A 13,443-nucleotide genomic window follows, 5' to 3' on the forward strand; every position below is an offset into this window, starting at 1 on the left:
CGGTGGTTCTGGGGCACCCTCCCACCGGGGCTGGCCTGTGCCTGACACCCGGCCCTGCTGCGGCCAGGCCCGGCGGAATGTGAAGCACAGCAGCGCTGTGCCCACCTGGCACGGTGTACAGAGAGAGACCGTGTACCTGACACACCGAGGGCCCTGTACCGGGCTGCCGCGCTCCGCGGTACCGGCTCTGCCCCGCGGGCTGGATGAGGCCCGCCCCTCACCGCAGCCCGCCCGGGCGCTGGCTGCCGCCGCCTCCACGCCCGCTCCCCACAGCAACACCCGGAGCCGGCGGGTGGCGGGGAGAGAGCGGGGGGAGCAGAAGCACGGCCCCGAGCCCGGAGGCGCCCCCGCCGCCGCTCAGCCCCGCCAGTGGAGGGAGAAGGAAGGGCGGGGCGGGGCGGGGCGGGGCCGGGACTCGCGTCCCTTACACTCCTCCCACGCGCGCGAGCGCTGCTTTTTGTCCCTCGGGCCGCGCCGTAGCTCTCCCGGGAGAGCGGCATTGTGCAGCCTGCGGCCCGCACGGCGCAGGCGCCGTTCCGCATTCCCCCGCCCGCCGGCCCCGGAGCTGCTGCCGCGCCCCCTTCCCCTCCCGCGGCCGCGCTCCTCCTCGCCGCGGAGGAGGCGCCGGCCCCGCCACCCCCCCTCGCTCAGTGCCCGCTCTCCGGTAAGGCCTGGCCCGCGCCCGCTCCCGCTCCCCGCGCGGCGCCGCCTCCCTCGGGCAGCGCGCGGAACCCGCTCCTCGCGGCGGGGCGCGCGCCCACCCCGGCCCTGCCTCGCGCCGCCGCGCTCCCGCCTTTCCCGGCTCCCGGCGCGCGCGTGCGGGCTGCGGCGGAGGGGGGGGACGGGAGCGGACCCCGAAGTTCGGGCAGGGACCCCCCAGCCTCCCGGCTCGGCCCCGCGCGGCCGTGGGGGTGCCGGGAGCCCCGCGCTCGGGGGTGTGCGGGGGCAGCGCCGGGGCCTCGCTGCGTCCGGTAACTCGGGCTCCCGGTTCGCGCTGCGGGGGGGCAGCGCTCTGTGGTCCCCGTCACTGCTGGAGCCAGGCCAGAGCAGGCCACGGAGATGCTGCGAGGGCTGGAGCAGCTCTGCTCTGGAGCCAGGCTGAGAGCTGGGCTGGGGCAGCCTGGAGAAGAGAAGGCTCCTGAAGGGGAGACCTGAGAGCAGCTCCAGTGTCTAAAGCGGCTGCAGGAAACCTGGAGAGGGGCTTTGGATAAGGGCCTGCAGGGACAGGCCAAGGGGAATGGCTTTAACCTGCCAGAGGGGAGACTGAGATGAGCTCTTAGGCAGAAGCTCTTCCCTGTGAGGGTGCTGAGGCGCTGGCACAGGGTGCCCCGAGAAGCTGTGGCTGCCGCATCCCTGGCAGTGCTCAAGGCCAGGTTGGACACAGGGGCTTGGAGCAAGCTGCTCCAGTGGAAGGGGTCCCTGCCCATGGCAGGGGTTGGAACTGGGTGAGCTTTAAGGTCCCTTCCAGCCCAACCCAGCCTGGGATTCCCTTCCAGGAGGGAGATGCTCACAATGCCAAGTATGTGCTGAAGCGGCAAGTGCTGCTGCTCCAAAACCTGCTGTCACCAGCACAAAGAAGGGCACCAGTGGTAGGGTATCATGAGCACGCTTTGAAGACAAATCCTGGCAGCGTGAGCTGGAGGCTCTCCTGTTTCTGAGCTGCAGTGGAGGTTTCTTCCCTCTGCAGCACCAGCCCCCATTGCTGAACACGGGCATAGCACCGTGAGGGTTTGTTGCACATCGTGGATCTGGTGGGGTGAGCACGAGGCTGCTTCAGTGTGAGAAGTCTTGGGTGGAGAAGGGCAGGGTTTGATAGCCAAGCTGTGGCTTGATATCCTGACCATTTAAGAGGGAAATATGAGACTGAAATACATGCATTCTGAGGTGAAAGGAAGCTCCTAGAGGCCTAAGCTTTGGGAATGCCACTGCAGGTTTTGTATTTATGTCAATCTTGTATTCTGAACCTTAACAAACGTGAAAAAAAGGCCTTGGGCTGTTCCTTCCATCTTTTGCACAAGCCTTTGTATTTACTGTCTGCTAAATGCTTGTTAGAAGTGTTTTGGGGAACATGCTGTGAAAACTCTGCCACACCTAACAGCTTTGCAATAAAAGGCTGTGGTTTGAGCTTGGGTCTTGCACATTTGGTAGGTCTGAAGGCCTGCCATCCTGCTGTGTTCCTAACGGGATCTAGATTATGTTTTTTCATCCTGGTTTCCTGCAGTTAGGTACTCTCATTTTTCTGGCTGCTGAGAATCTCTTTGACAGCTAATGAGAATATTCTGTTTTTCTTCCAGGTTTGTATTTCAGAGCCGTTCTGTCTGTGGCAAGAGCTGCCTTTTGAAGCAGCACATTCATTCTCCTCTTCAAGCACCACAAGTCTCATTTGCCAGCTTCAGAACCATGGCAACAGAAGAAAAGAAGCCAGATGCAGAATCCACCAAAACACAATCTACTCCTTCCTCCTCAACCAATCAGAGCAAGGTGTGTGCAGGGCTCCAGCAGTATCTGTGTAAATACACATGGCAGCACCTGCATATTCAGCAGCCGAACCAGCATCGGTCAAGTTCTCCTGTAGATGAAGATCTCTGCCAGGCTCTGCTGTTGTCTGAGCTGGAAACGTGCTGAGGGTCTCATGGGAAGGGCGATGGAGCGCAGCCTGTTCCGCAGGGCTGGGCGGGGATTGCAAACAAAGTCCTCCTGGTCACTTGGAGCCTTAAAAAGAGAGGTTGATTGTATCCTGGGAATGCCTGGAGGTGACTGGAGAATCAGGGAATCTGTGAGCGTAGCTGCAAAGTGGGGAATTAAGCAGATTCTTTGAAGCCTGCAGATGCTCAAAGGAGATGTTGTGAAGCCTTTGCAAAGGGTGAAAAGGGAAAAAAAAAGAGGATTTTAGGAGTCTGAAGGAATTGGCCTGTGATTTAATTCATGGTAAGGATGAAAACTGCAAACACTTAAAAGCAGTCCACAGATCAATAGCAAGAGGAGTATTTTGATCTACCGAGCGCTTTTTGGCTGGGCTGTTGGATTATTCTCCCCTGTTTGTTACTGGCTTGGTTGAAATTCCTATCAAGGGTGAGTTGTGCATGCAACAGGGAGGCACTGCTGGCCCAGACAGCAAGGGTATTTGTTCTGGTGTTATTTGAATTTGGAGGCAGGGGGGAGACATGATACAGTTGTAAATGCTGGCATCTGTACTGGAGTGGACATCCATGCAGTCTGTCACTGCGTGCTGACCCAGTGGGATGCTAGATCTGGAATTTATTCAACTTGCTCATATATATTTTTCTTACAGCCTGCACCAGTAAAACCAAACTATGCTCTGAAGTTCACATTAGCAGGACACACCAAGGCAGTCTCATCAGTAAAGTTTAGCCCTAATGGAGAGTGGCTCGCCAGCTCCTGTAAGTACTGCTTCCTTCTTGTCTCATCTAAAACATGCCAGCATGGGCTTTGGAGAGCTGCCTGTCTGCAGTGTTACCTCCATCAGGTGGAGGAGGGATGCAGTGTCATGGTTTTTCTTCAAAGGAGCAATATCAAAGCTGTCAGTCTCTTTAAGCTTTTTATGTTCTGTGGCTTTGAACACTGGACCTTCTGTGTGTTGCAAATTGGAGGGCCTGACCCACTCAGCTTTTCAGCTACACAGTGTGGTACAGAGGCTGGCCACGTGCCTCTGTCCTGGCTGCCTGCACTGGTCAGTAAGTCACAACCTTTGATTAACCCTGTGAAACATGCAGGATATTATAAATAGTGTTTCAGTTCTTGTTCTCTTCAGTGGTGGATCAAGTCCTCTTCCTATCAGCTTCGGTGTTTCCTAAAGGGTTTTTTGTGGTCAACATTGCTTGACAGCTTTCCTTTGAAAACCTGTTTGTGTGACCCTCTGATCCAGAGAGGATCCGTGTGTAAGGGCAGTTGAAAATAACATTGCTGAATGTGTTGGTGAGGACCACTTGAGCATCTGCTGGGACCACTTGAGCATCTGCTGGGACCACTCAAGCATCTGCTGGCCATGGGAATGACTTGGGTCTTTGGCTTCACTGCAAATGGCCTTAATAAGTCCAGTTACCATGTAGAAATCACTTTAATGTTCAAGTGCCTCCATGACCGCCCCCCTTCTCAGATTTTCCAGTCTCTACCTCTGGCAAATATCAACCTTTTTCTCTGGTGTGTTTTGCAAGTTAACATTTGGGGTTTTGCAGGCATTAACTCAGCCCAGCTTGTGGGGTAATGTTTGTTTGGTTTGGGCAGAAGTGTTTCAGGATTCCTATGGCCCGGCACTGCTGTTACCACTGGCAGTCTAAAACAAGAGTAGAAACCCAAACTGTCATCAGAGGAACTGAAGCTGCTGGAGACTGTGCATTCCAGGCAGTTTATGTAATCTCAGCTGCTGCAGCGTGGTGTGTATGGAGCTGTTCTTTGCAAGCTGCCTATCACCCTCTACACTTAGGCCTGCTGGGGAGGGAGGACTGCCCAGTGCTTGCAGATGTGTAGTTAAGATGTCCCTTCCCAGTTGGAAGGGCCACCATAGGAATATCTCTTATCTGGTGTGTTCTTTTCCAGCTGCTGACAAACTTATTAAAATCTGGGGAGCGTATGATGGCAAGTTTGAAAAGACAATATCTGGCCATAAACTGGTGAGTACGAGGAGGTTACTGGGCGCTTGAATATGAATTTACTTTTCCTCACCCAGAAGTTTCCATTCTGGCTTGACACACTTGACAGGTGTGGAAGGCTTATTCTTTGGTCTTGTTTTGTGCTGCTTTGTTTATGCAGGCCTGTGCAGCAGCCTGGAATTGCTGAAGTAAGCCAGGGCAGGCTGGAAGTGTGGGTGAAGTGCAGGCTGCTGATGGGGTCCCTGCCTGCATGCTCCCTTGCTGGTTTTGTGTCCCTGCCTTTTGAGGACACCAGCCTTGGGCATGGGGCAGTACATGCTTGGGTGAAACCCCTGTGGACTGTAACAGTGTGTCCTGTTCCATCTTCCCTTTGTGTATGGAGAGAATGGTTTGCCTTTTAAGGAGATTGAATTTTTCTTGTGGGTTTGCCTACGTAAACACAACACTTACTCATTCTGCAAAGTTCTGAAGAAACACAACTCCCAGCCCCATAGCTTTGTTTTCTGAAGCTTCTTACATGCTGAAGCTTCGTAAGCAAAAACGAAGATTCGCTTCAAGGAAAACCAGTGTAATTTGTTCTCCAACGTTTAGGGACTCAGATGATAAAGAGCAAGCGGTCTGGCATGAAGAGAAGCCACTTCTTCAGTTTAGTTAGATAGCAAACTGTTATGAGTGCCAGGAAAGGGCTTTGTTGGCCATAGAAAAGCTGTGTGAACAAGCCATTGGTATTTTTGGAGTATATGGCTCAGCTTAAAATGAGCAAGTGTCCAGCAAGGAGCTCTTAACCTGGTCTGATCAATGAATTCTGAGCTCAGTGCTGCATTTTCTTTCAAGATTCAGCTGTGCAGAGCACATGCCGTCTCTGTGTTCCATTTTCCTGTGTCAGTGAACAAGCAGAGCTCAGAATTGTTTTTCTGTGTTTTAGGGTATCTCTGATGTTGCTTGGTCATCAGATTCCAACCTTCTTGTGTCTGCCTCTGATGATAAAACACTCAAAATATGGGATGTAAGCTCGGTAAGGACAAATTACTGCTTATCTTCCTTCTCCCCAGCACTGGCATCTTCATTCATGTTCTGGGAGACAGCCTTGATGTGTTACAATGAGAGAAGGTTTAGTGTTAAGCACTACCTCCTGTTTGGGTAACACTTAATCTTTCCAGCTTGTAACGAGCTGCTGGTTGACTGGGCTGTGAGGAAGAGTGAGATATGCTGTTGCTTTTGGAAAAGAGGGGCTGCTTATGGGTATCAGGAAGAATCCGGTCACCTTCTGAGAGCGCTTAAGCCTCATGGTCACAATGCAGCTGCAGGCTTTGTTTCTGAAAGCAGCATCTCAGCTGAAACCTCTGTAATTTCTTATCATAGCCTCGCTTGGTTTTGCTTCTTTCCCCCTTCCTTATCTGCAATGACAATGATAAACTTGCATATATTTTGACTAGGTGTGTTAACTGCTTGGTTCTCCTGAGTTGCCCAAAGGGTTTGCAACTTGGCTGCAGTCACTAAAAATAAGGGTGCTTTTTCTTTCCTGTTTTGCTGTAGCTGATCCTCTGCCCATCTAGGTCTTGGGTTAGAGCAGGTTTCTTTGTGTGCTGCACAATAATGTTAATGCAGCTTATCTGAATGCATTTTTGGCACTGAAAGATATTTAACTCTGCTAAATCTTATTTCAGGGTAAGTGCTTGAAGACGTTGAAAGGGCACAGTAACTATGTTTTCTGCTGCAATTTCAACCCTCAGTCAAACCTCATCGTATCTGGATCAGTAAGTGGTCCTTTTGTCCCTTTCTGCCAAGCAAGTGTTGCACTCCCCAGTTACCCCTCACTTGGGGGACACAGGTTTTTTTAGGGATCCGTGGCAGAATGCCGATGGCACTAAATCAGAGGGTGTGTTTAGTATAGCTCAGAAAATTTCTGATGAGAATGGCACAGGGTTCTACAAGCAGGATCAATGCAGTTCATGCAGCTGGCATAATACAGAATTTATAGTGCAACTTAAAATTTCTAATCACCTGGATTCTGACTTAACCTGAATTATAACTTCAGTCACCTGGGCCCTCTGCAGATCGGGTCAGGTCTTAATAAATGGTTGGCTGCATTGATAAAACCGGATGATCTTAAGGTCCTTTCCAACCCTAACTATTCTGTGATAACAGTCACAATCTAGACATGAAAACAGTGCAAAAGAATGTGAGTCACTCAGTCCTTGGAGGCAGCAGGTGGTGGTGGGGGGTGTCCCTGTCTGCTGTAGGGTCATGGTCTCAGTGTCCAGAACAGTTGTAGGCCAGGGTCCCTGCTCGATTCTGCAGGCAGCACTCAGTGTGCTGTTGCAGCTCGTTCTGGGATGGGGTGATGGCCATCACCGTGCTGGCTGCATGCCTGGGACCTTCAGGGCTGGTGAGGAGGGGAATAATCTTGACACTGATAGGGATGGGACGAAGCAAGCCGTTTGGTTTGTCTGCTTGGTTCCAAGGACCTACGGGGCCTGATAACGAGGGAAAGGGGACAAACGTGACACTCAGTCTCAGAATGGCTGCTGGCCTTACAAAATGGTGTTAGTTATGGTTAGTTAGGGCTTGGACCTGGGGTACCAGTCACAAGCCTTTGCCATTTCCATTCTTTCTCCACAAACACAGCTTGTAGTCAGCTGAGCTCTGCAGTGCCACTGCTGTCTTTGCTTGGGGACATAGTCACGTCTTTAACCCATCCCCAACATCCAGGTTCCCTGTTCGGAGAGGGGGAGCTCAGGGAACTATGTGCCAGTCTGTTATTTTTCCCTGCTTGGTTCTGAGGCTTTCTGATGCAGCTCAGTGTAGCTGGAGGAGGGCACATGCATGTAGTCAAGCTATAACACCTCGCATGCCTCAAGTAGGTGCATCATTAAACCACCTTGTGCATTTCTTCAATTTTCAGTTTGACGAAAGCGTGAGGATATGGGACGTGAAAACAGGGAAGTGCCTCAAGACGTTACCTGCTCATTCTGACCCAGTTTCAGCTGTAAGTATCTTCTGATAAATGAAGGCACTAACATGCTTATGTTCTTTAGCAGAGCCGGTGCTCAGTGAGAATGGAGTGAGCAGTGTTTTCTGTAAGACTGGTATGGATCTTGGTCCTGGGTGTTAATGTGGGGAGCAGGGAATAATGGTGTGCCAGTCATTCCTGAGCCTAGCTGGGGCATACATTTGTGATCACTTGAGGCTCAGAGAATGACCTGTACATCTGTTGCTTTTGTGTTGTTCACACCTAATCATGTCTGATCAGAGCATGTCTGTGTTCATGTGTTCTTAGCTTCTGAGGAAACATATTCCAGTCCCTAATGCTTGGATGAACAGCTGTAGTTAACATCCACCCCTCTTTGTAATTATGCCAGACAAACTGAGGGGAAGGAATCTGATTTGATCATATTGCCCATCTAAACTCAGGCCTGTGTCTGTATGTTGTGTTGACTTTCTCCCTCTGTCCACGTGAACTGCAGAGTCAGTAACGCAAGGCAACTTAAAGTGGAGCTTAAACATTTGACTTTTTATGTACATCGGTAAAGCTGGTTTTCCCCTTCTATAATATTACAGGTGCATTTTAATCGTGATGGATCCCTGATAGTGTCAAGTAGCTATGATGGGCTCTGGTAAGTGCTTAGTTCCTGCCTGTGGCACTGTTCAAACCTTTTGCATTTAAAAAAGGACTCTTTTAAAAAGAGCTTGTATTTATAATGTTAAAATCAGAACAGAAACTTCAATAGTAATGGTTCTGCTGTGTTTTTAATAGTCGAATCTGGGATACAGCATCAGGCCAGTGCTTGAAAACACTGATTGGTGAGTAGGAGTATTTCTTGTTTGTGCTCTATTTTTGCTGTTGTGACATAAATATTCTGCATCATTGCTGTGAACAGTGGCTTCCTTAAGCTCTATTTAAATGTCTTCTTCCTGCTGTGGTAGTACACTGTTTTCTTCCAGTCTGTTGCAATAAGAGGAACTAGTCTCTTGCATGAATGGAAACTTGCTTGAGTTGGAGTGTTCTGTAGTATAGGTGAATAAATCATAGAATAGAATCATAGAAGTTTCCCAAAGCTTTCTACCATTCAGCTGTGCAGAGCTTGCCATGCAGCAGTTCCAGACTGCCGCACAAAGTTGTCTGCGCTGTTGGATGCAATGGAAACAGGTAGTCTGTGACTGTTGTGAGGTGCATGAAGGTGTCTTGTGAGTATGGCTGATGAAGGGAAACCACTGGTTGGGCATGTGTTCCCTAGTCCTTCGTGGTCTTGCAGAGCATTTTATAAATGAGTTAAATGGCACTGCAGATCAGTGGCATGTGTTCTAATACAATGATTTTTAAAGGTCTTGCTCTGGTACCTGCTAATGCAGGGAAGGAAAGTTCAGTTACAAAGGGATATTTAAAATGTGAGAAAAGTGCTTTTCTTAAATGAATCAAAACAATCACCTTTCCTACACCTCTTTTTCTTGAAATAGCAGGGGACAACAAAGCTGAAAGCTTGCTTCAGTGAGACAGTTAACACATTATTGTCAGAGGACAAGACAGTAGAGCTGTGCACTAGCTAATGTTGCTTTTGTTTTCACTGTAGATGATGATAACCCTCCAGTGTCTTTTGTGAAGTTCTCACCTAATGGCAAATACATATTAGCTGCAACCTTGGACAAGTAAGTACTTAAAAACCAAACAGAAAATCCCCACAGGCTTTGGGGTGTTTGAGTGGCAGGTAAACCTCTAGTTTGCTTCCCTTTAGCTATCGTAGTAATGGTATACAAGTCCATATATACTATCAAACTTGAACAGCCGGTGAAGTGTTGAGCTGTGCTAATGGCGCAGGCAGGACTTGGGTTGTCTTGGCACTATTTAGTGACTGCAACACCCATTCGTTCCTCCTTGTACCTCTCAGAACCTCAGCTTTTCCTTGCATTGATCATATGATTCTTTTGTACCATTGAGAGTCAGAAAATACAACCTGTAAAAGACTGCTCAACTCTGCTATGGAGGAACTGCTGCTGCTGGGAAATTTTCAGATGGGAAGAAAATCCAAACCCCAAGAACTAAAATCTTTGGTTTTCTCTTGTTTTCCAGCACTCTTAAACTTTGGGACTACAGCAAAGGAAAGGTAAAACCAATCCTACCTCACTATATAGAATTCACTAAGCTTATAGGAGAATCTGGGTTTCATAAGTGCTTTTTGCTTAACTGAGACATTAAGTAACACTTTATTTCTGCATTTTTTTCGTGAACAATAAGTTGCTGCTGCTCTCTCTCTGTGGTAATGTGACAAACTTAGGGCTTCCACCCCCCCCCCTTCAGAACCATTCAGTGTTGTAGGGCAGAGGTGCCCCCTGCATCCTCTAGATAAGTCGGCAGGCTGGGAAGCACAAGCAGATGTGTTAGTCTTTTCTGCCAGAAGAGTTTGTCCTTGACTAGAAAACTACCTCCCAGCTGTGTTAATGTCTTGTGGCTCTTCGCTTCCAGTGCCTGAAGACCTACACAGGACACAAGAACGAGAAGTACTGCATATTTGCTAATTTCTCCGTCACTGGTGGAAAGGTCAGTGGTTATGGGAGAGGCTCTTTGCCAACGTGCAGTTCTTACTGCTTTTCTCTGGAGCTGAAACAGGAGTTTGGGAATGGAAACGTCCTTTGGTGGGTGCTGGTTCACAGGGGCTGTAGTGCAGCGGGGAAGAGGGTGTCCTAGCAGTGAGCCACTGGATGATAGGTTCGTACATTGAGGTGATGGGACAGGTTTACTCCTCACACTGAACCACCTTAGCACCTGTTGCCCTGGCATACACAGGGTAGAACAAAGCTTTCTGCTGCTTTTGAGCACTGAACAGAGGTGCTGAGAGGATGAACCACATGGAGCAGTCTTGTAGTGTTGGGAGTTCCTTTTCACATGGTGGCAGTGAAATGCTGACTGAATTTGAATGCAGATCAAGATGAGAAGAGAGATGAAAATGACTGTGTTTTCTCTACCTCTCCAGTGGATCGTGTCCGGCTCAGAAGACAACCTGGTTTATATATGGAACCTTCAGACAAAAGAGATTGTACAGAAATTACAAGGACACACAGGTGTGGAAGAGGATTTTGGTTTTATTGATGGACTATCCCTCATGTCACTTGTAATGAGAGCTCATCTTGAGCATTTTCTCTCTGATATTTAGCTTTTGACTGTCAAACCCAAAAATTCTTGGCTGGCTGAAGCTTAATTGGGCCCAAGGAGTTTGCTCCTTTTTATGAAGGGTTTTTTATGGGCATCACAAGTGTTTATTCTTTCACTGTGAGAACTTTGACACCAGCTTACAAAAGAGATTTCCTTGAGTTCAGAGCTGGTGGAGTATTTAAGTGACTTGTAATATTAGTGACTTTGATTTGCCTGTTAACGCCTTCCAAAGCTGCAGCTCTTGAAAGGATAAGGACTGATGTGCCCCTGCTGTTTGTAAATGGCTACATCTGCCTGTTCTTGGGGGCAGAGTTGAGCATGTTTTGAGGTGTTATCTGGTGGAAATTTCAGCCTGAAGGATCATTGATTTGGTCTCTGAGTGGGGCAGTGGCAGCAGGTTTTCATTCTTGGGCTGGGGCAGGGCTCTTCAGTGCTCCCTAAGCATTGGATGGGATGGTGGGAATATCTTCCATGGACAGGAAAAAACTGACCTGGGTTTTTGTTAGCTATCTGACATAACATGCCAAGAGTGCTGGCTGTGAAGTAAGTGAGAACCAGAATCCAGAGAGTTCTCACGCTGTGAAATCCGTCAAACACTTTCCAACTATGACTAGCAATTCTTCTGGCAAGTATTTCCTCTGACAGGAGCAGCAGTTGTCAGATATTTGCAAGTATTGCGTTTGTAATTGTGCTCTAAAGAACCAGGAACTCAGCAATGCTGTTTGCAGGTGTGGTTTCAGAAATGTCTGCTATGCACCAGCTCTCCCTGCTGCAGATAGTGATATCTGTGTCTCTTCTCCTTGTTTAGATGTTGTAATCTCAACAGCCTGTCACCCGACAGAAAACATCATTGCCTCGGCTGCGCTAGAAAATGACAAAACAATTAAACTGTGGAAGAGTGACTGTTAAATGCTGCGGGATCACTGAGACTGTCAGGAGAAATGCTTTTAAAGAAAGAATACTAAAAACCCACATGAGAATATTAAATGCAGTTTGGCAGGAAACCCGAAGAGTGTTTGATAAAGTGGTTTCTGTTAGTCTTGGCCCAAAGAACACGTCTTAGCTCTTTGCTAGAACCGGGCAACGCGGTGGAAAACACACACAAGATGTAGTTCTCCTTCCCCTGCCTGGTCCTTGGCAGCCCTGGATCACCCTGACATCGCCCTGTATTGGACACCCCAAAGATACTGTATGGCCGTGGTGGTGCCTCTGGGCGCTGCTGCTACGCGGGAGCGCTGCCATCGCCTCTCTCACAGTAAGTGAAGTCAAAGCCTAGAGATGTGTGGAGGGTTTTTTAATGTCTGATTTCTTATTTTCCTTTCCAGAATGTAGGTTCTAGTCTCTTGGGAAGTTTCTGTCCTGTTTTACATAGAAATACTGCATCTTTAAGGGTGCTTCATTTTCAACACTCAGCTCAGACTTTGTGACCAAATAAAACCATGCAGTTCCAGACCCCCCTCTTCCTGCCCCTGACTTGACTCCTGTGGTGAAATCTCCTCTTCCCTTCTGTATAGTTGCTTACCTCTTGTTACGTGTGTTTAATAGATGCTGTTCTAGAGCAGAGTTACAGTTCTGTTAACCATTAAAATGATTCCTGCTTGTAGTTGTTCTCAGCATATTTTAAGTTTCCTCTTCTGGTTCTAAAGCTCACAGAACACTGTAAAGTTACTTCAATGTAAAGAGTTAAAAAAAACCCAACCCAGACTTTTGTATCTTGAAAATCCATCGTATGAAGCTGTATTGATAATGGCATGACTCTGTATCTGTTTCAGCGTTGGTATTTCTTTCCCTTTTTGTCATACCCATGTGGTATTTACACATCCAGAAAAATGCCATATGCCATAATAAAAAGGTGGGATTTTCTGTGTATGCTTGTGGTAAGAGTGTGCTAATGTGATGTGCCTGTGACCAAAGAAGCCTCCCTTAGAAACACCTGTAAGGGGAAGAGCCTTCTGTAGCAGGTCCATTGAGTGAGGAAGGGAACAGGAAGAAAGGAGCAGCAGCATCGTGGTGCTTGATGTCTGCTGTGGAGGCAGAAAAGAGGAGCATAACTCAGGTCAGAATTTCTTGTAAGAAAGGAAGAGGGTTCAATAGGAGCTGTCCTTGGCAGGCGCAGCGTTGGTACGAATTCGCACAGAGGCTGTTGGCTATGGGGAAGTGAATCAATCCTGCTGCCCTCACAGTGTGGGCAATGGGGGATGATCCAGGACCTGGCTGTGTTGGGCACAGCTTGTATCGCAGCCAGAGGGTTCTGCTGGGAGGGGATGCCGTGTTCCTGGGGCACCAAAAATCCATGGGTTTGGCATCAACCTCGTGTGCTTGATGGCTGAAGATCAATTGCAGTACAAATCTCTCCGGTGCCTGCTCCGGAGCTGTGTCGCTTTACCCTTGGAGACGGTGCTAACTGCAAGCCATGATGTATGGGTTTGCTTTTACATATGTAAAAATAGAATTCACATTGAGCTGGTGTGAAAAGGGCCAGTAATGATATCGCTGTCTTTTGAGGTTTTCCATTACCCCTAGGGGCGGACACGTCTCCAGCCTTGGCGAGCATCACTGCTGGAATCATCTGTTTCCTCGTGACTCTTCCCCACTCCAGTTTTTCTCTCGGGCTGATGCAACTGCGTGATTGCAGATGTGGCTGTGCTGCTTTACCAGTGTGGAGAAGCTGGTATCCGACTCCAG

The 13,443-nt window shown here is 48.8% G+C and overlaps 1 protein-coding gene across 1 annotated transcript; it reads left to right on the plus strand.

The window, feature by feature from the left end:
• The first annotated feature begins 501 nt into the window (after positions 1-501).
• Positions 502-12,627, plus strand: WDR5 (WD repeat domain 5). Its single transcript, XM_061476890.1, has 14 exons — positions 502-664; positions 2,295-2,481; positions 3,293-3,401; positions 4,558-4,631; positions 5,536-5,625; positions 6,278-6,367; positions 7,516-7,599; positions 8,172-8,227; positions 8,368-8,414; positions 9,182-9,257; positions 9,679-9,712; positions 10,072-10,146; positions 10,580-10,667; positions 11,567-12,627. Exons 2-14 carry the CDS (start codon positions 2,401-2,403, stop codon positions 11,665-11,667), a joined length of 1,005 nt encoding a protein of 334 aa, XP_061332874.1. The 5' UTR covers positions 502-664; positions 2,295-2,400; the 3' UTR covers positions 11,668-12,627.
• The last annotated feature ends 816 nt before the right edge of the window (positions 12,628-13,443 follow it).

Source organism: Pezoporus flaviventris, unplaced genomic scaffold (genome assembly GCF_033815535.1).
Source record: "Pezoporus flaviventris isolate CSIRO_AGI_PZ_B2104156 unplaced genomic scaffold, CSIRO_AGI_Pfla_v1 ptg000097l, whole genome shotgun sequence".
In the NCBI taxonomy this organism is placed as follows: Eukaryota; Metazoa; Chordata; class Aves; order Psittaciformes; family Psittacidae; genus Pezoporus; species Pezoporus flaviventris.

Excerpts from the sequence above, each read along its gene's own strand:
- WDR5 (XM_061476890.1), top strand. The coding sequence starts at position 2,401 with ATGGCAACAGAAGAAAAGAAGCCAGATGCAGAATCCACCAAAACACAA. Across the intron at positions 9,258-9,678 it reads TTAGCTGCAACCTTGGACAA|CACTCTTAAACTTTGGGACT; the intron begins GTAAGTACTTAA and ends CTTGTTTTCCAG. Across the intron at positions 10,668-11,566 it reads GAAATTACAAGGACACACAG|ATGTTGTAATCTCAACAGCC; the intron begins GTGTGGAAGAGG and ends CTCCTTGTTTAG.